The 20,390-nt window shown below is 40.9% G+C and overlaps 1 protein-coding gene across 1 annotated transcript in view; it reads left to right on the top strand.

The window, feature by feature from the left end:
- LOC135463060 (aminopeptidase N-like) overlaps nucleotides 1-20,390 on the top strand; it is a 41,603-nt gene that overhangs the window by 14,298 nt on the left and 6,915 nt on the right. The window contains exons 10-15 of the mRNA XM_064740379.1: nucleotides 1,706-1,878; nucleotides 8,581-8,675; nucleotides 9,003-9,148; nucleotides 10,050-10,105; nucleotides 17,072-17,219; nucleotides 18,324-18,397. Of these exons, the coding sequence (XP_064596449.1) occupies nucleotides 1,706-1,878; nucleotides 8,581-8,675; nucleotides 9,003-9,148; nucleotides 10,050-10,105; nucleotides 17,072-17,219; nucleotides 18,324-18,397 (692 nt within the window). The remainder of the gene's footprint in view (nucleotides 1-1,705; nucleotides 1,879-8,580; nucleotides 8,676-9,002; nucleotides 9,149-10,049; nucleotides 10,106-17,071; nucleotides 17,220-18,323; nucleotides 18,398-20,390) is intronic.

The raw sequence follows: 20,390 nt of genomic DNA, 5'->3' as shown, positions 1-20,390 counted from the left end.
CAACCACAAAACCGATTAAATCACAAAATCGATCTAACTGCAAAATAGAATCTCTTTTGTGGATTAATTCGTTACATGGAGATTCCACCCCGAAACCGATTTAACCACAAAATCGATCTAACAACTGAAAAAAATCTCTTTTATGGATTAATTCGTCATATGAAGATTACAACCACAAAATCGATCTAACCATAAAATAGATCTCACCACAAAATCGATCTAACCACAAAACAAAATCTCTTTTGGGGATTAATTCGTCATATGTAAATTCCAACCACAAAACCAATCTAACCACAAAATCGATCAAACCACAAAATCGATATAACTACAAAACAAATTCTTTTTTGAGGATTAATTCGTCGTATGGAGATTCCAACCACAAAACCGATCTAACCATATAAGGCTTTGAACCTCATAAGAGGCCAAGTCAAAGACTGGAAGCAGAAAAATTATGATTTGCAATAGTAAGGCAATAATTCATCAAACTTGAGAGGTAACTTCCTCAAACTGAGCTGCAGCGTTTCATTTCGTCATACAAATAGGCCCCTTGTCAAGGTAAATGTTTTTTAGGTATTCATATCACCCTCACCTCATCATACTCCTTACAGTACATGCGTCGCTCTCTACCTTTCACTTTACATCATCTTTGCCGTTAGCAAATTTTGTACAGAAATCTTGAAGAACGCCGAGGTCTCAGGGGTCACGGTGATGAGACAGGAAATGATGCCAGAAAACACACACAATCCGTCTCAACCTTTGTCTCTAATAAGAATTTATGCAAGATTTTTCAGTTACATAACATTTCACAAAGCTCTTCATGCTCGGGTTCTCTATCTGACGTTTGTGTTAGGTCGTAAGCACTCGCATGTGCGAAATAACTACGCGACTCAAATCGGCTCGGGCTATGCCCGGTTTCTCCCACCATAATGCTGGCCGCTGTCGTATAAGTGAAATATTCTTGAGTACAGCGCGAAACACCAATCAAATAAATTAATTAAATAACGAACGTTAGGTATACATATTTCAGCCTTAAGCTCGACATACACGGGAGCTGAATATCCAACGCAACCCAACCTGACCGTGACAGCAACCTACGGATTATCGTGGGTTTCTTTCGTGCTTTTCACGGTTTCCTTCCACCATAATGCTGGCCGAGGTCGTATAAGTAAAACGAGTAGCCTACGGCATAAAGAACCAATCAAGTAAATAAATAAATTAACGCCGCTGTTAGTACGAGTCGTAAGCGTTCGTGTATACGATTTAAGTATGCTTGGGAATTAAAATCTTAAAGTCGTTTCCTAAACCACTCAGAACCAACTCCAATCTACCAGGTGGGGTGAATTGACTCCATCTTAAGCTCTTGGATATGCTGAGTCTGTCTGTCTGTCGGTCAGTCGGTCGGTCGGTCGAATGATTTACAGGCATGCATCATTCAGGCTTCGCAATGCTACACCACGTGGACGTGTTACAGGACATCAGGTCATCGTTTCCCAAGAAATCAGATACCCATCTTCGGACAGCATAGCAATAGGTATTCATTTGAGAGTTTTAACTCTTTTAATTACCAGTTATATATTTACATATACAAGGTGTCTGGATAAGGGGTTTTCATACATTTTTTATTAATTTATTATGAATACACAATACCACAGAAGGTTCCCTTCATGGGATCTTTTGTTAATATATTATAAGATATTCATTGCAGAGTTCCGATCACGGGGTTCCAGTGCGAGACATCCTGGCCACGTGGCTTTTCCAGATGAACTACCCCGTAGTGACAGTAAAACGATCAGCCAACCATTCCATCACTGTTTCTCAAAAGCGGTTTGTTCTCTATGAGAAGGAAGAGGAGAGCGAGACTTTCTCGTCGCCGTACGGGCAAGTAGTAAAACTGTCGTATATAAAAGCCTTAGAACATAGAGAGTAAACCCAGACCAACGACGACAGTGTGATAGTTGATGAATGGTCACGCGTAACCGATGAAATACGGCCTCTTGGTAATATACCTGAGTTAGGGTTTTATTCCAACTGTGCGTATATATGCTTAAATTGTGCCAATTTAGACGCCCTCCTAGCACCGTCATGGCTTAGACAGGATGAGGTAAAACAAGTATGCAGTGATGTTAATTAAGTGTCATTGGTCTATAATAAATAAAAATGCTGTGCTGTCTTCCCATCTGATATGTACATCATTGCGGTTCATGTACTGAAAATACTATTTCTGACCGATTTGAAGCTAAGGGTTTACAGTGGTCCATTGTCTTAAAAATTAGCGGTAATATTTTCTCATTTCCTTAGTATTAAGTAGTATTAATTTCTCATTGCCCAAAACATGTGATTAGATTTGTTCACTCTATTAAATGTACAAGTATAAGAATAATGCCGCTTTTCTGGTTGTTGTTGTAGTTAATTACTAAATATTTAGATTTACATTTCCCTTCCAGCACTAAGTGGTTGAATATCTTCATCTCTTAGCGGTGATAGTTTTCTCGTTGTTGTTGCTGTAGGTATAATGGGACATTTCCCCTCCAGTACAAAGTGGTTGGGCGTCTTCATCTCTTAGCAGTGATAGTTTTCTCGTTGTTGTTGTTGTAGCTATAGACGGGACATTTCCCATCCAGCATTATATGGTTGGATGTCTTCATCTCTTAGCGGTGATAGTTTTCTCGTTGTTGTTGTTGTGGCTATAAATTTGACATTTCCCCTCCAGTACTAAGTGGTTGGGTGTCTTCATCTCTTAGCGGTAATAGTTTTCTCGTTATTGTTGTTGTAGCTATAAATTTTACATTTCCCCTCCAGTACAAAGTAGTTGGGTGTCTTCATCTTTTAGGGGTGATAGTTTTCTCGTTATTGTTTTTGTAGCTATAAATGGAACATTTCCCCCCCAGTACAAAGTGGTTAACTGTCTTCATCACTTAGCGGTGATAGTTTTATCGTTGTTGTTCTTGTAGCTATAAATTTGACATTTCCCCTCCAGTGCAAAGTGGTTGGGTGTCTTCATCTCTTAGGGGTGATAGTTTTCTCGTTGTTGTTGTTGTAGCTATAAATTTGACATTTCCCCTCCAGTACAAAGTGGTTGGGTGTCTTCATCTCTTAGGGGTGATAGTTTTCTCGTTGCTGTTGTTGTAGCTATAGATGGGACATTTCCCATCCAGCACTATATGGTTGGATGTCTTCATCTCTTAGCAGTGATAGTTTTCTCGTTATTGTTGTTGTAGCAATAGATGGGACATTTCCCTTCCAGCACTAAGTGGATGGGTGTCTTCATCTCTTAGCAGTGATAGTTTTCTCGTTGTTGTTGTTGTAGCTATAAATTTGACATTTCCCTTCCAGCACTAAGTGGTTGGGTGTTTTCATCTCTTAGCAGTGATAGTTCTCTCGTTGTTGTTGTTGTAGCTATAGATGGGACATTTCCCTTCCAGCACTATATGGTTGGATGTCTTCATCTCTTAGCGGTGATAGTTTTCTCGTTATTGTTGTTGTAGCAATAGACGGGACATTTCCCTTCCAGCACAAAGTGGTTGGGTGTCGTCATCTCTTAGCGGTGATAGTTTTCTCGTTGTTGTTGTTGTAGCTATAAATTTGACATTTCCCTTCCAGTACTAAGTGGTTGGGTGTCTTCATCTCTTAGGAGTGATAGTTTTCTCGTTGTTGTTGTAGCTATAGATGGGACATTTCCCATCCAGCATTATATGGTTGGATGTTTCATCTCTTAGGGGTGATAGTTTCTCGTTATTGTTGTTGTAGCTATAAATGGGACACTTCCCCTCCAGTACAAAGTGGTTGGGTGTCTTCATCTCTTAGGGGTGATAGTTTTTTCGTTATTGTTGTTGTAGCTATAAATTGGACATTTCCCCTCCAAAACTAAGTGGTTGGGTGTCTTCATCTCTTAGCGGTAATAGTTTTCTCGTTAATGTTGTTGTAGCTATAAGTTTGAAATTTCCCTTCCAGTACAAAGTGGTTGGGTGTCTTCATCTCTTAGGAATGATAGTTTCTCGTTGTTGTTGTAGCTATAAATTGGACATTTCCCCTCCAGTACAAAGTGGTTGGGTGTCTTCATCTCTTAGCGGTGATAGTTTTCTCGTTGCTGTTGTTGTAGCTATAAATTTGACATATCCCTTTTAGTACTAAGTGGTTGGGTGTTTTCATCTCTTAGGGGTGATAGTTTTCTCGTTTTTGTTGTTGTAGCTATAAATGGAACATTTCCCATCCAGTACAAAGTGTTTGAATGTCTTCATCTCTTAGGGGTGATAGTTTTCTCGTTATTGTTGTTGTAGCTATAAATTTGACATTTCCCCTTCAGTACAAAGTGGTTGGGTGTCTTCATCTCTTAGAAGTGATAGTTTTCTCGTTACTGTTGTTGTAGCTATAAATTTGACATTTCCCTTCCAGTACTAAGTGGTTGGGTGTTTTCATCCAATAATGTTGAAAGTTTTTTCGTTGTTGTTGTTGTAGCTATAAAATTGACATTTCCCTTCCAGTACTAAGTGGTTGGGTGTCTTCATCTCTTAGGGGTGATAGTTTTTTCGTTATTGTTGTTGTAGCTATAAATGGGACATTTCCCCCCCAGTACATAGTGGTTGGGTGTCTTCATCTCTTACGGGTGATAGTTTCTCGGTATTATTGTTGTAGCTATAAATTTGACATTTCCTCTCCAGTACTAAGTGGTTGGGTGTCTTCATCCATTAATGGTGAAAGTTTTCTCGTTGTTGTTGTTGTAGCTATAAATTTGACATTTCCCTTCCAGTACTAAGTGGTTGGGTGTCTTCATCTCTCTGCGGTGATAGTTTTTGCGTTGTTGTTATTGTAGATATAAATTTGACATTCCCCTCCAGCACTAAGTGGTTGAGTGTCTTCATCTCCTTGGGGTGATAGCGTTCTCGTTGTTGTTGTTGTTGATGTAGCTATAAATTTGACATTTCCCTTGCAGCACTAAGTGCTTGGGTGTTTTCATCACTTAATTGTGAATGTTTTTTCGTTGTTGTTGTAGCTATAAATTTGACATTTCCTTTCCAGTACTAAGTGTTGGGTGTCTTTATGTCTTAGCGCTGATAGTGTTCTCGTTGTTGTTCTTGTTGTTGTAGCTATAACTTTGACATTTCCCCTCCAGTACTACGTGGTTGGGTGTCTTCATCTCTTAGGGGTGATAGTTTCTCGTTGTTGTTGTTGTAGCTATAAATTTGACATTTCTCCTCCAGTACAAAGTGGTTGGTTGGTCTTCATCTCTTAGGGGTGATAGTTTCTCGTTGTTGTTGTTGTAGCTATAAATTTGATATTTCTCCTCCAGTACAAAGTTGTTGGGTGTCTTCATCTCTTAGGGATGATAGTTTTCTCCTTATTGTTGTTGTAGCTATAAATTGGACATTTCCCCCCGCCCCCCCCCATCCCCCGTTACAAAGTGGTTGGGTGTCTTCATCTCTTAGCGGTCATAGTTTTCTCGTTATTGTTTGTTGTAGCTATAGATGGGACATTTCTCCTCCAGTACAAAGTTGTTGGGTGTCTTCATCTCTTAGAGGTGATAGTTTTCTCGTTATTGTTGTTGTAGCTATAAATTTGACATTTCTCCTCCAGTACAAAGTGGTTGGGTGTTTTCATCTCTTAGGGTGAAAGTTTCTCGTTGTTGTTGTTGTAGCTATAAATTTGACATTTCCCCTCCAGTACTAAGTGGTTGGGTGTCTTCATCCATTAATGGTGAAAGTTTTCTCGTTGTTGTTTGTTTTAGCTATAAAATTGACATTTCCCTTCCAGAACTAAGTTGTTGGGTGTCTTCATCTCTCAGAGGTGATAGTTTTTGCGTTTGTTGTTGTTGTAGATATAAATTTGACATTCCCCTCCAGTAAAAAGTGGTTGGGTATCTTCATCTTCTTGGGATGATAGCGTTCTCGTTGTTGTTGTTGTAGCTATAGACGGGACCAGTTCCCATCCAGCATTATATAGTTGGATGTCTTCATCTCTTAGCTGTGATAGTTATCTAGTTGTTGTTGTTGTAGCTATAAATGGGACATTTCCCTTCCAGTACTAAGTTGTTGGGTGTCTTCATCTCTTAGGGGTGATAGTTTTCTCGTTGTTGTGGTTGTAGCTATAAATTTGACATTTCCCTTCCAGTACAAAGTGGTTGGGTGTCTTAAGCTCTTAGGGGTGATAGTTTTTCGTTATTGTTGTTGTAGCTATAAATGGCATGCTTCCCCTCCAGTACAAAGTTGTTGGGTGTCTTCATCTCTTAGGGGTGATAGTTTTTTTCGTTATTGTTTTTGTAGCTATAAATTGGACCTTTCCCCCCAGTACAAAGTGGTTGGGTGTCTTCATCTCTTAGGGGTGATAGTTTTCTCGTTGTTGTTGTTGTAGCTATAGAATGGACATTTCCATCCAGCACTAAGTGGTTGGGTGTCTTCATCTCTTAGCAGTGATAGTTTTCTCGTTATTGTTGTTGTAGCTAAAGATGGGACATTTCCCATCCAGCACTATATGGTTGGATGTCTTCATCTCTTAGCAGTGATAGTTTTCTCTTTATTGTTGTTGTAGCAATAGATGGGACATTTCCCTTCCAGCACTATATGGTTGGATGTCTTCATCTCTTAGCAGTGATAGTTTTCTCGTTATTGTTGTTGTAGCAATAGATGGGACATTTCCCTTCCAGCACAAAGTGGTTGGGTGTCGTCATCTCTTAGCGGTGATAGTTTTCTCGTTGTTGTTGTTGTAGCTATAGATGGGACATTTCTCCTCCAGTACAAAGTTGTTGGGTGTCTTCATCTCTTAGAGGTGATAGTTTTCTCGTTATTGTTGTTGTAGCTATAAATCTGACATTTCTCCTCCAGTACAAAGTGGTTGGGGTGTCTTCATCTCTTAGGGGTGAAAGTTTCTCGGTATTGTTGTTGTAGCTATAAATTTGACATTTCCCCTCCAGTACTAAGTGGTTGGGTGTCTTCATCCATTAATGGTGAAAGTTTTCTCGTTGTTGTTGTTTTAGCTATAAAATTGACATTTCCCTTCCAGTACTAAGTTGTTGGGTGTCTTCATCTCTCAGAGGTGATAGTTTTTGCGTTGTTGTTGTTGTAGATATAAATTTGACATTTCCCCTCCAGTAATAAGTGGTTGGGTATCTTCATCTCCTTGGGATGATAGCGTTCTCGTTGTTGTTGTTGTTGTTGTTGTTGTTGTAGCTATAAATTTGACATTTCCCTTCCAGCACTAAGTGGTTAGGTGTCTTCATCTCTTAGCGGTGATAGTTTACTCGTTGTTGTTGTTGTAGCTATAGACGGGACAGCTCCCATCCAGCATTATATAGTTGGATGTCTTCATCTCTTAGCTGTGATAGTTATCTAGTTGTTGTTGTTGTAGCTATAAATGGGACATTTCCCTTCCAGTACTAAGTTGTTGGGTGTCTTCATCTCTTAGGGGTGATAGTTTTCTCGTTGTTGTGGTTGTAGCTATAAATTTGACATTTCCCTTCCAGTACAAAGTGGTTGGGTGTCTTAAGCTCTTAGGGGTGATAGTTTTTCGTTATTGTTGTTGTAGCTATAAATGGGATGCTTCCCCTCCAGTACAAAGTTGTTGGGTGTCTTCATCTCTTAGGGGTGATAGTTTTTTCGTTATTGTTGTTGTAGCTATAAATTGGACCTTTCCCCCCCAGTACAAAGTGGTTGGGTGTCTTCATCTCTTAGGGGTGATAGTTTTCTCGTTGTTGTTTTTGTAGCTATAGAATGGACATTTCCCATCCAGCACTAAGTGGTTGGGTGTCTTCATCTCTTAGCAGTGATAGTTTTCTCGTTATTGATGTTGTAGCTAAAGATGGGACATTTCCCATCCAGCACTATATGGTTGGATGTCTTCATCTCTTAGCAGTGATAGTTTTCTCTTTATTGTTGTTGTAGCAATAGATGGGACATTTCCCTTCCAGCACTATATGGTTGGATGTCTTCATCTCTTAGCAGTGATAGTTTTCTCGTTATTGTTGTTGTAGCAATAGATGGGACATTTCCCTTCCAGCACAAAGTGGTTGGGTGTCGTCATCTCTTAGCGGTGATAGTTTTCTCGTTGTTGTTGTAGCTATAGATGGGACATTTCCCTTCCAGCACTAAGTGGTTGGGTGTCTTCATCTCTTAGCAGTGATAGTTTTCTCGTTATTGTTGTTGTAGCTAAATATGGGACATTTCCCATCCAGCACTATATGGTTGGATGTCTTCATCTCTTAGCAGTGATAGTTTTCTCTTTATTGTTGTTGTAGCAATAGATGTGACATTTCTCTTCCAGCACAAAGTGGTTGGGTGTCTTCATCTCTTAGCAGTGATAGATTTCTCGTTGTTGTTGTTGTAGCTATAGATGGGACATTTCCCTTCCAGCACAAAGTGGTTGGGTGTCATCATCTCTTAGCGGTGATAGTTTTCTCGTTGTTGTTGTTGTAGCTATAAATTTGACATTTCCTCTCCAGTACAAAGTGGTTGGGTGTCTTCATCTCTTAGCGGTGATAGTTTTCTCGTTGTTGTTGTTGTAGCTATAAATTTGACATTTCCCCTCCAGTACAAAGTGGTTGGGTGTTTTCATCTCTTAGGGGTGATAGTTTTCTCGTTGCTGTTGTTCTAGCTATAAATGGGACATTCCCTTTACCTTTACCACAAATCTGGTAAAAGATTTCAACACCTCCCGAACTACACTTCTATGGTGGAATGAAGAAGAAGGTAAGTTACTCCACTTCAATCATTTTACTATTACTAGTGATGGAATGTGTCAAGTGAGCGAGCAAATTGGATCCTTTGCTTCATAGCTTGATATTTTAATAAAATTCTGACTTTTTGAGTGTTTTAAACATAAATGTGTTGTGTACTACGTTCTGAATTTTAAGAAATTGTGTTGCTAGGTTTATTATATAAAGAAGCCAGTCTTTGGGAATTTACGTTTGAATTGTGTTTCACCGGTTGTGAAAAGTGCAATTTTTATAATTCGCTTATTATCCACATGATGTGTGAAGTATTTCTATGGCTGACATTGGCGGTTACTCTTTTCAGTTGAAATATGTGATAGTAAACTCATACCTGTTTGGAGCAATAACAGTTGGGTGATCGGCAATGTCCGGCAAGTCGGGTTTTACCGGGTCAACTATGAGGCAGACAACTGGGACGCTCTGATTGGTCAGCTTAAAGAGGATCACGTGGTAAAGTAGCAAGGCGCATGTGTCGTAGCATAAGAATTTCACAATCAGATTCGTCATATTCCAACGTCAGTACCTATATATACACTGGTAAAATTATGATACAGCAAAAACAACAACCAGTTTGCTTACGAACATCTTTCCTTGCTGTGACACAAAGCTATAAACATGCATTATTATTTTTGTAATAGTACAACCCAAGCATGCTAACCAATTTATACAGTACTTTACTCCGGAATGCAATGCTACGTTTTACAATGAAATTTGCTGCAAGATTACAGGAAATTTTGATTCATTTTTTTTTATTAGATTGCTGTTTTACGCCTTACGCAAGAATATTTCACTAATACAACGGTGGTCATCATTATGATTCGAGGAAACCGGGCAGTACCCGGGGGAAAAGCACAACCATCCACAGGAAGTGGCAGACCTTCCCACGTACGGAAGTCAGCGTGGGCAGGCACTTTTGACAGAATAGGAAGTTTGTAATTCCTTAGTGCACATTTGCAGCCTTTCGAATCTTCGGTTTAGAAGGCGCTTTCCCAGACTATCAGTTTTTTATTTTTATTTCAGGCGATATTCTTTAGTAAGTGTTTACTCTTTTCGTACTGTCTTGTTTGTTACCATGTGTTTTTTTTTCTTTAAATAATACAAAAATCATCAGAGGGTAATGCATATTCGCTGTAAAGCCTGCCGGTCAACTACCTTCTATTTTGGAAGGCCTGTTGGTCGAGCGGTCTAGATGGTTGACATGTATTGTTGGCGATTTGGTGCCTGACTCTGAGGTCTCTGGTTCGAAACCCGCAGTAATCTCAGCCAAATTTTAGCACTAGGATCTGTGCTATATTTAGAAATTGTAATTGCTATTAACGATAATACTGTTAATACAAAAACTGTTTTTCAGGTCTTCTCCGTTGAAAACCGGGCTCAGATTGTGAATGATGTCTGGAATTTTGTCAGGTAGAGTATTTCGCCTAAAGTTCAGCATTTTTCCAGTCGCACACAACGCTTGACTCACTAATTCATCCACGTTACACATAGTGCCACTTAACATTTTCTGAAAAGTTCGATTAATGCGTTATAACAAAAGCTGTGTGCTTTTGATTTATTTATTCAAATACGCCGTACTCAGGAATATTTCACTTATACGACGGCGGCAATCATTATGGTGGGAGGAAACCGGACAGAGCCCAGGGGAAACCATCCCCAGGTTGTTGCCAGACCTTCCCACTTATGGCCGGAGAATGTGTTTTTGAAAGTGCATTTTTACATACCGTACTTCAGACGAAATAAAGTATTTTATTCGAAACAACTGGGTTGGTAGATCCAGGGTCACTCCTAGGTCAGGTCACACCCAATACCTTAAAATAGTAGGAAGCTGTAACTTACTTGACGTTCAGCATTAAGGGGATAGTGCAACGGCTGGTTGACCCGTATTAATATAATGACTTGGGGGTGCGGGTTAATTGCCTTCAGAAAGTCGTCTCACTCCTGTAGCACCAGATAAAAGAGCGTGCTAGAAGGAGGAACATTACATACACTCTAAGGATTCTTTCGTCGTCACATAACTGAAAAATTGTTAAGTACGACATTAAACCCCAAGCACTCCCTCACTCATTCAAAACAACTGAACCCTTTCCAGACATAAAGGTAAGAGAAGCAACTTAAACGTTAGTATATGTTCTATCGGTTCTGGCACACCTCAGGCTGGGAGCCCCTCCGTCCTCCCTGGGGGCTCCCAGGCCCTGTTCATTATAAATTGAATGGGAGCCCCTCCGTCCCCTTGAAGGCTCCAAGCCTGTGTTCAACCTGGGCCAATCCTATGTACTTCAAAGCGCGATCGGCTACATACATCTAGCTACAGCTAGAATGGCTCCTAGCGCCAGAGGTAGATGCACAATGGACAACCAAAAGGCGGGGCCCGCAGATGGACCGTCCCTAGGTACCACAGCCCGGGCGACGTCTCCAGAAGCCCCCTGGCTGTCTTGCAGTGCACAGAGGGCGACGAAACCACAACAAAGGCTGCGTGGGCAACGAAGGGCCTAGAGCGAGTGCTGGAAGGGTGCGCCGAAGACATTGAAGCCGAAAAATCCAGCTGGCACAAGACGCTCTTCTGGCTCCCTCCACTTGTAACAGGAAGGCGCGCCGGGCTGGAGATCGTGGTAGAGCTGAACAGGCTCTTCCATACAAAGGAGGGTTACCACATCACCTGGAACCAATTGCCTGGATGACTCGTCGCCATTGCCCCAGTCCCCCAAAGGACACCCTACAAGCCTTGGCCGAAGCAGGCCAAAGCGCCAACGCTTGGAGACTCAAACCGCTCTGCTGGATGCCCCACCACCGAAGCCAAATGGACACAATGAAAGCATCCGACTTGGCGCTTGGGAATACACCTGCACACGCTTCGCCTCGACCAGGGCGTCGAAATATATATACATAAGAACCATCCTCGTCCTAGTCCCAACCGACGAAGGCAAAAAGTCAGCAACGGACGTGAAAACGCCAACACACGGCTTCTTTCTCGAGAAAGAGGTGGACCCCTGGGAGGGGTCGAGGCGCTGTGGCGATAACGTGCTCCCAAACTCTGCCGTCTGGGCGAGGAGCGGACTACCCCGCAGAAGAAAAAAGACCGCCTGGCTTTTATCGAAGCCTGTGACAAAGCAAAAGGGCTTCGATTGAGGTCCACTCCTGCTTTGAGGACGAAGCCTGGTTTTGGAACAGCTCGAACGGGTCTGCCCTCGTCTGCGGACTGGATACATGGTGCCTGGCTATACACCCACCACGCTTGACTCCAATTCGGAGCTGTTCTCTAGCGTGCTTGCCTCTATAAAGAAGCCGACCAAAAGCTTCGAGTTTGGGACCGAGGGTCTGTCTTGTGCCTGACAGCGGGCTGTATGGCGTTCTCGCTCGTTTCCGCTTGCTAGTGGGCTCTCTTTTGCTGCTTTTGCCAACTTCCGCTTCCTTGGGGCTCCATGTTGCGTTCTGGTACCCAACCCAAAAAAGTCTCGTCTACTGCGCATTTTTGCTTTCTAGCTGCTTGATTTTGCTTGGTTTTGCTTGGCTGTTGTTTGTAGCTGCTTGGCTATGCTAGGCGCCCATGCCCAATTGCTAGTTGTAATCCTCGAAATAAAAATAGCAAGTTGTGGTCTGTTGTGCAATACCGGATATAGGTGAATCGAGGGTGTGCGTATGCCTGCGACTGTGTAAACATCCCGGTATATAGATAGACTTGTGCACTTGGTGGCCTAAGCTAACACAAGCTTACAACAGTGAATATTATATACGCTGATCTCTGTGCAGTTATAGGACAAGCTGTGGGGTTATTCCACGTGCATCCATGTACGCCGTCCGGCGTACATGATTGTTTATGTAGGCAGACACGCTTCGGCGTACATTGCCCCAAGTTTATGTAAGTGTTTACGTGAAGACTGAACATGGTTGGGGGAGGGGACCCGCCAGGGGGACGGAACGGGCTCCGCCTTTTGATTGCCTCTTGTGCATCTACCCCTGGCGCTAAAAGCCGTTTTAGCTATGGCTAGAACGACTTCGACCTACATAAAAATCAGCGAAGATCTATGTAGATCAGGATAAAACTCCGCTAAGGAAAACGGCTAAACATCGTAATTTTCGACCATCGATTTCTTCTTGGCTATATTTCGACTGGTGACTTCTAACCAGGCCATTATCTCTCACGATGTGTTAGACTACTGCATTATAAAAGCACGTTTATATAGAGCTATGAATGCATTCGGGGAATGGGCCTTAATTTTAAGGGAAAATATACGTACATGTATATGACGCCAATGATGCCTTCTGATTCCCAACAAACAACAAGTGTTAAACTGGCCCGGATAGCACAGTTGGTAGAGCGTCCACTTCGAGAGCGGTAGATCCAGGAACAATCCTTGATCGAGTCACACCTAAGATTTTAATAGAGGAAGTTGTAACTTCCTGGCTTAGCGTTCAGCATGAAGATAGATAGACCAACGACTGGTTGACCCGTATCAGTATAATGGCTCGGGTGGGGCGGCTTACTTGCCTTCGGTAAGCTGCACAAAATAAAAGAGCGGTGGAAATCCGTTCTGCAGCAAAGAGGTACATGCACCCTAAGGATTACTTTCTCGTCATATGACTGAAAAATTGTTGAGTACGACGTTAAACCCCAAGCACTCACTCACCCACAAACTACGTTTCTGATATTTTAAAATACTATACTCCGTTGGGAAAATTCTAATACAGAAATAGTAGTTATATTAGCTGTAGCATTTATTTTTAAAAGATACATGAAATGTACTACAAAACAAAGAACATGACTTTAACGAAAATGAGGAAAGATATGCCAAAAAGGAGATTTTTCTTCATTTTTAGGGATATTTGTGTTTCTTAGCAACCAATCTCTTACTATACATATTTTCCGTCACTGGTGGGAAATGTGCGGAAATGACGTCATTGATAAACATACTGGGAACGTGGAACCAACTTAGTCTCCCGAATTCGGGCTCTCCCCTCAACAAAGCTTTTTTTGCCAACTATTACTGTTGACATCACCGCGGTATGCTACTTAATTCCCGGTCTGACTGTACTGACCACTGACTTAGGAAAACTGTAGTTTAAAGCCATTTTTAAGCACTAAGAAAGAAGCTGATGAGGTATTGTTGTAGTTTTATATATCATGCCACATCCTGAACTGCGCATTCAATGCAAAGAAAAAACTAAAATGAAGCATTATCAGATGAAAGATCATTAAAATCTGTCCAGGAAAATAGTTGGACTTATTTTTTTTGTACAGTTTGTTAAAGCATTTGGGTATTGTATTCTATGGTGGTATTTTCTGATCGGGGACCTCCGTGGCTCAGTCGGTTAGCGCGCTAGCGCAGCGTAATGACCCAGAAGCCTCTCACCAATGCGGTCGCTGTGAGTTCAAGACCAGCTCAAGCTGCCTTCCTCTACGGCCGTACGTGGGAAGGTCTGCCAGCAACCTGCGAATGGTCTTAGGTTTCCCCCCGGCTCTGCCCGGTTTCCACCCACCATAATGCTGGCCGCCGTCGTATAAGTGAAATATTCTTAAGTACGGCGTAAAACACCAATCAAAAAAAAAAAAAAATCTTTTCTGATCACAATGGGGCCAGTGACGTCACATAAGGTTTTTTGCTACTTAAAACACACTAAACTGCTATGTTTAATCATTCAAAATGAATATACATATAGATCTATGAATGCATCCGCCGATTTGACTGTGAAACAAAACGAATTATTTCAGGCAAAAAGTATAAATATGACGTAATTGATAACTTCTGGGTCACAACAGACAACCGTAGAACCTGTTCTATTAACACAATTTTACTCGATTAGAAAAATTCCAAGAAAAACTATATCCATCTTTTTCCCTGGACTGTTTTTATTGGTCTTTCATCTGGTGTATACTTCATTTTTTGTGTGGATTTTTTTGCCTTCAAGTTATTCCCTTTTGACTAATAAGTGGTTTAATGAAATATTCTTGAGTACGGTTTAAAACACCAATCAAATAAATAAATCAATCAATAACTAAATCAATAAATAAATAAATAAGTGGTTTGTGAGATACATTTCAGCCCGCACCGAGGTTGTAAACTATGAGGGTATTCGGTCTTGTACTAGATCCCTAGTGTACATGGTCCTGTACATGGACCTGTTCTTTTCTTGATTTTATATAAATGGTATCACAGCGTAACCCGAATTACTGAAGTTTATCTTATTTACTGACGACGCAAGCCTTGTCTTGTTTCATATAAATATTTGTTCATTTATTTATTAGATTGGTGTTTTATGCCGTATTCAAGAATATTTCACTTATACGACGGCGGCCAGCATTATGGGGAAACTCACGACCATCTACAGGTTGCTGCAAGGCCTTCCGACTTACGGTCGGTGAGGAAGCTAGCATAAGATGAACTCACAGCGACCGCATTGGTGACGGGCTCCTCGGTCATACACTCCGCTAGCGCACTACCCAAATGAGCCACGGAGACTCAGTAAATAAGAAAACATTGCTTATTCCCCACTATTCTCTCATATACCTTTATTTGTCGTATACTAATCCCCTGTGGGTAAATGCGTACACCACACACCTGAAACGGCTATTGCTTCTTCAAAAGCGTGCTTCGGTCATATATCCCCATCACACCGAATTGAGCGTGCTCTCGGTGTTATATCCCCATCACACCGAATTGAGCGTGCTCTCGGTGTTGTATCCGCATCACACCGAAATGAGCGTGCTCTCGGTGTTATATCCGCATAAAACCGAATTGAGCGTGCTCTCAGTGTTATATCCGCATCACACCGACTTGGCGGTAAAGCCCCTATTTTCAAGTCTTACAAAATACTTTATCTTGCCAATATCAACCTCTTCTCATGCCTTGTCCTTTGTCCCAAGTTCATGTACAATAACGACTTCCTTCTTTTATTACTACGTCAGTTGTTCCGCAAACGGTCTGATACCCACCACTTATCTACAAGGATCCGGCATTTAAATTTGCATCGATCATATAGTTTGATTGTTCTGGGAAATAATGTCTAAAGGTTCTCTGGTCCTGGCGAATGGAATAGACTGCATCATTCATTCCAAATTATCCAGTCACATTCAAGGGAATATCTTCTCAACCAAACGATCTGAAACACATTGTTAATATGTACTGGCAATTAAGCCAATTTACTGCTCACTCTAGGAAATGTATACTACATTATTCACCATTATTGTATTTATTTTATTTATTTATTTGATTAGTGTTTTACGCCGTACTCAAGAATATTTCACTTATACGACGGCGGCCAGCATTATGGTGGGCGGAAACCGAGCACAGCCCAGAGGAAACCCACGACCATCCGCAGGTTGCTGTCAGACCTTCCCACATACGGCCGGAGAGGAAGCCACCATGAGCTGGACTTGAACTCACAGCGACCGCATTGGTGAGAGACTCCTGGGTCATTACGCTGCGCTAGCGCGCTAACCAACTGAGCCACGGAGGCCCCGCCATTATTATAATATTGTTCATTGATATACCAGTGTTTCAGCGGGACAGAACAAGTCCATTGGGCTTTATTCCCACCATCTTTGTACTTAAAATCAGCTCATCAAATTACTTGTTGTCATCTAATTTAATGTGTACCATCCATCGTATATATTTATAACTTGGTACCATTTCAAGTTATAGAATAAATTTTCTTCCAGTCCTTTTGATATATTTTCAACAAAATTATTTCCGTTTTGCACCTTTTTTTTTGGAGGGGGGGTCGTTTTCGTCTTGTGACACTTTCCCCCCTTTTAACACAGCTAAATATTCTGAATGGGCGGGCTTTGAATTACTTCCCTTTGAATACAACAGTGACTATCACGTAACGCAAAATTAGTTTTAGATTCATGAAACTACGAGAATTGGGACCTCGCCTATTAAATCATGCCGTATGTAGGTTATGTCACGACAGCGAAAAATATTTTCTAGGCAACAGAATGTGAAAAAACAAGATACCAGCGTTTGAGAGTCTCAGAAATGTCAAGAGATCTTAAATGATCTTAAAACTTGAGGATTTTCAGTTTAGGTAGAATATATATATTTGACGGAACCTGTCTTTTGTATTGGATTAGAGCCAAGATTTTTAAATTACCTCCAACTGGATTAACGTGCTCTAGATCGTCAACTACCTTCTGCCTCTTTAACACTGAAACTTGTCATTACCCGTTTTCTGGCGCCCCACCTAACCACAGCTTAATCTTAAAAACGCACCTATCAAACGAGAGAATGATCTCCAGGGGGTAACTTGGTGCGGCCCAACTGAAACTTCACTTCGTCCATACAGTACGATATGATATTTTGATATGGCTAATATTTGATTAGCTGGCTTGTGTTACTTTTTGCCATGCTGTAGAATGCTTGTGTGTCTTATTGCAAGGTCTGGATTACTTGACGCCGAGACTGCTTTGAATGCTTCACAATATCTGCAGGCCGAAGAGAGTTACATCCCCTGGCGAGCAGTTGTCTCGGAGTTTCAGTATGCGTGCCACATGCTGTCTCAAACAACTCTGTATCCTTCTTTCCAGGTAAGGGTGATCATGGTTTTTAACTATTTAGCATAGTTGCCCCTTCAGACAATCCAAGTACTATCTAGCTAGGAAGGAGCGGGCCGTGGTCAAGAAATTAAGGTGCTTGTCATTCAATCATCAGGATACACCAGGTGCGGGTTCAAATCCGACCTTGGACAGGTCATCTGTCAATTCGCGGCTTTTGGGATCTTGGTGACAATTAACTCTTGTGATCGTTTGCTCTGTCTAACATTCAATGAATTCCCCTTGTCTTCCAGCGATATGGTGTGTATATCTGTACATCACATGGGGGAAATTCGTCAGTAGCATGGAGTGTATATCTGTACACTACATGGGGGTAAATTCGTCAGTAGCATGGAATGTATATCTGTACATTAAATGGGGAAAATTCGTCAGTAGCATGGTGTGTATATCTGTACATTACATGGGGGTAAATTCGTCAGTAGCATGGTGTGTGTGTCTGTACATTGCATGGGGGAAAATTCGTCAGTAGCATGGTGTGTATATCTGTACGTTACATCGGGGGAAATTCGTCAGTAGCTTGGTGTGCATATCTGTACACCACACCGGGGGAAATTCGTCAGTACCATGGTGTGTATATCTGTACATTACATGGGGTAAATTCGTCAGTAGCTTGCCAAAGGTCGGTTGTTTGTATCTGGCACTTCACTACAAATACAGATACTTATCCAAATCGACATATTTCTCGTGTACCTTGTTTTTTTTGTTTTGTTTTTTATTTTCGAGTTGTTTTGTACGTGGGAAGGTCTGACAGCCACCTGCAGATTGCCGTGGGTTTACCCCGGATCCCTGCTTGGTTTCTGACTGCGTTCTGTGTTGTAGGTTTAATTTGTTTGAAATCTTAGTTAATCTTTTTCTCTAAATGGAATTAAATATGAATTTTATTGTCTTGTATTATGTTATTATGACATTATATAATCAAATTATTTTGGCATATAACGTTCTTTTAGATAAATTTGTTGTGTTATTGGTGACTTCTTGATGGATTTGTGCCTTTTCCTTTGGCGCGTGAGAACAAAAAAATGACAGCAATTGTAATTTTAATACTTTCTGTTGTGACAAACTAGTTTCTTTTTGCAGATGTTTATGAGGTCACTCCTTCGAAGACAGTATTTCAAAACTGGCTGGGGAAACAAACAAAATCATTTAGACTCGTGAGTAGCAATCGAGCGTCTGTACTGCACATATTTACAACTTATACCAATACGTGCTCCCTCGAATGCAACTGCATATGCGCATTTCAAAAATACACCCAGCAATCAGGAACTCGAAAAACACCAAGTCCAACAACAACAAAAACAGCAGGAATAACAAAAGTAGCATCCTCCCCTAGAACTGGCAGTAGCAGCGGAAAGTGCTGGACAAAGGCCTTGAATTACAATGACACAAATGTTTGTTTAATTATTTTATACGTGTTTCACGTTGTACCGATGACACAAATACATTGGCCGCCAACGCTGTATGTAACCTGGAGAATATCAACTTGTCCTGAGATGAAATGTCATAATTTTTTTTCTTCTTTTGCCCGTAACAACTATAGTATGACAGAATTCAATGACAAACAGTGTTACAAATTAAATAGTTCGTATATGTTTTCACACTCGTAGATGCCTGTTTGTGGGATAATCTTAAATATGTAACCATCTAATTTGGCTTTGACCCACCACAAGGTTTAGCTTCCGCGCAAGAGTTCCAAGCTATCAATCTAAAATTTTTACCTTGCCCGCCTTGTGAGAAAGTAGTCATCAAAATTTTGACGTATGTTTTCGATCAAAATAGGGATCTTTCAATGTCATCAGTTGGGATCGGTACTTAGTAATATCAAGGGGACATCACTCGCACTCTTATCACTACGTGATACCTTGTATCCGCTTGACAAGACTTTCAAACTTTTCAGTATAACTCGTACCTGCTCAAACGTTAGACAGTCGGAATTATTTTCATATAAAACACGGACATGTACACCAGAAACATGAAAAATGGCGGGCATAGAATTCTTTAGACAATATTATTCACAGAATAAAACGGAAGTGGTGATTGGGTCAACACTAGACCAAATCTATATATATGCATCGATAAATTATAAATTATATGTAAAAAGCATAACCTTTTGTTTTTGTGCCCGTAGCACAACCGTGATTTCGCAGTTGAAAGAAAACAAAATCTTTTACCCTACATTGAGGCAATCGACAGCCACGCCATGTTATCAGTTGTAACCAATCAGGCGAGAGTTATTTCTATAGCCCAAGAACGCTGCTGTTTCCGCTAACTTCATCCGGGCTCTGTTTTACTTTTTACTTCTATGATGGTGGGATACCGCGGGACGCGACATCGTGTTTCCCGTTGCTCTAACATGGCTAATCTTATTGCCTCTTAAAAATTCGTCATTAAAAGTTGATGAATAGAGTTACTAAGCACGTCAGAAAATAATGTCCATGGCCTTTTCGGCCTGTTTCTACGTCTCTTTTGAAATAACTGAAGTTATATTATTTGTTATCGTTTCTTTTAAAGCTAACTACGCTAGCTCTACATCACTGCCACCACAAGACAAGTTTGACGTTTGCATTTATAGCGCGATTACGTAGCCCCGTCATTTATATCCTCACGAAGACCTGCAGTCTGCATTCATCGATATTAATTGCTTTAGATGTCAGTAGTGCTCACCTTAGCTTAGAAGACTGCACATATATTAAGTATTAATAGGATGCATAAAACCACAGCATGGGGAGTAAAACAAAAAGATATAGTGCAGAGGCGACAATGTGCTAGTTGATGAATAGTCCCACGTAAGCGATGAAACCAGCCTATTCGGACACCGTAAAACCTCAGTTATGTTTACCTTAACTATTTATGTAAACGCTTAAACAGAATCAACTTTCCAGGCCTCTAGCACCTCTAGCAGAATTAGTGGTATTAATGTTAATTTAGTAGATGTCACTTGTCTAGAATTACTCCAAATGATGTGTTCTGATCACAGTTAATAAATATATACATGGGTATGCTTATACCACCAGACAAAGGATCACTTACATTCGTGTTTGTCATCTGTTCCTGGTTTCGTCATTGACACCGGTTAAACTCTTATTTTTGCATGATTTCGTCCTAACTTTGAACGTCATATACTTTCTTAGCTCTTTGGTTGCTTGT

The sequence above is a fragment of the Liolophura sinensis genome, chromosome 2 (assembly GCF_032854445.1).
Source record: "Liolophura sinensis isolate JHLJ2023 chromosome 2, CUHK_Ljap_v2, whole genome shotgun sequence".
Classification (NCBI taxonomy): domain Eukaryota; kingdom Metazoa; phylum Mollusca; class Polyplacophora; order Chitonida; family Chitonidae; genus Liolophura; species Liolophura sinensis.
The sequence above is the reverse complement of the archived record's forward strand: the minus strand, read 5'-3'. Positions and strand labels throughout refer to the sequence as shown.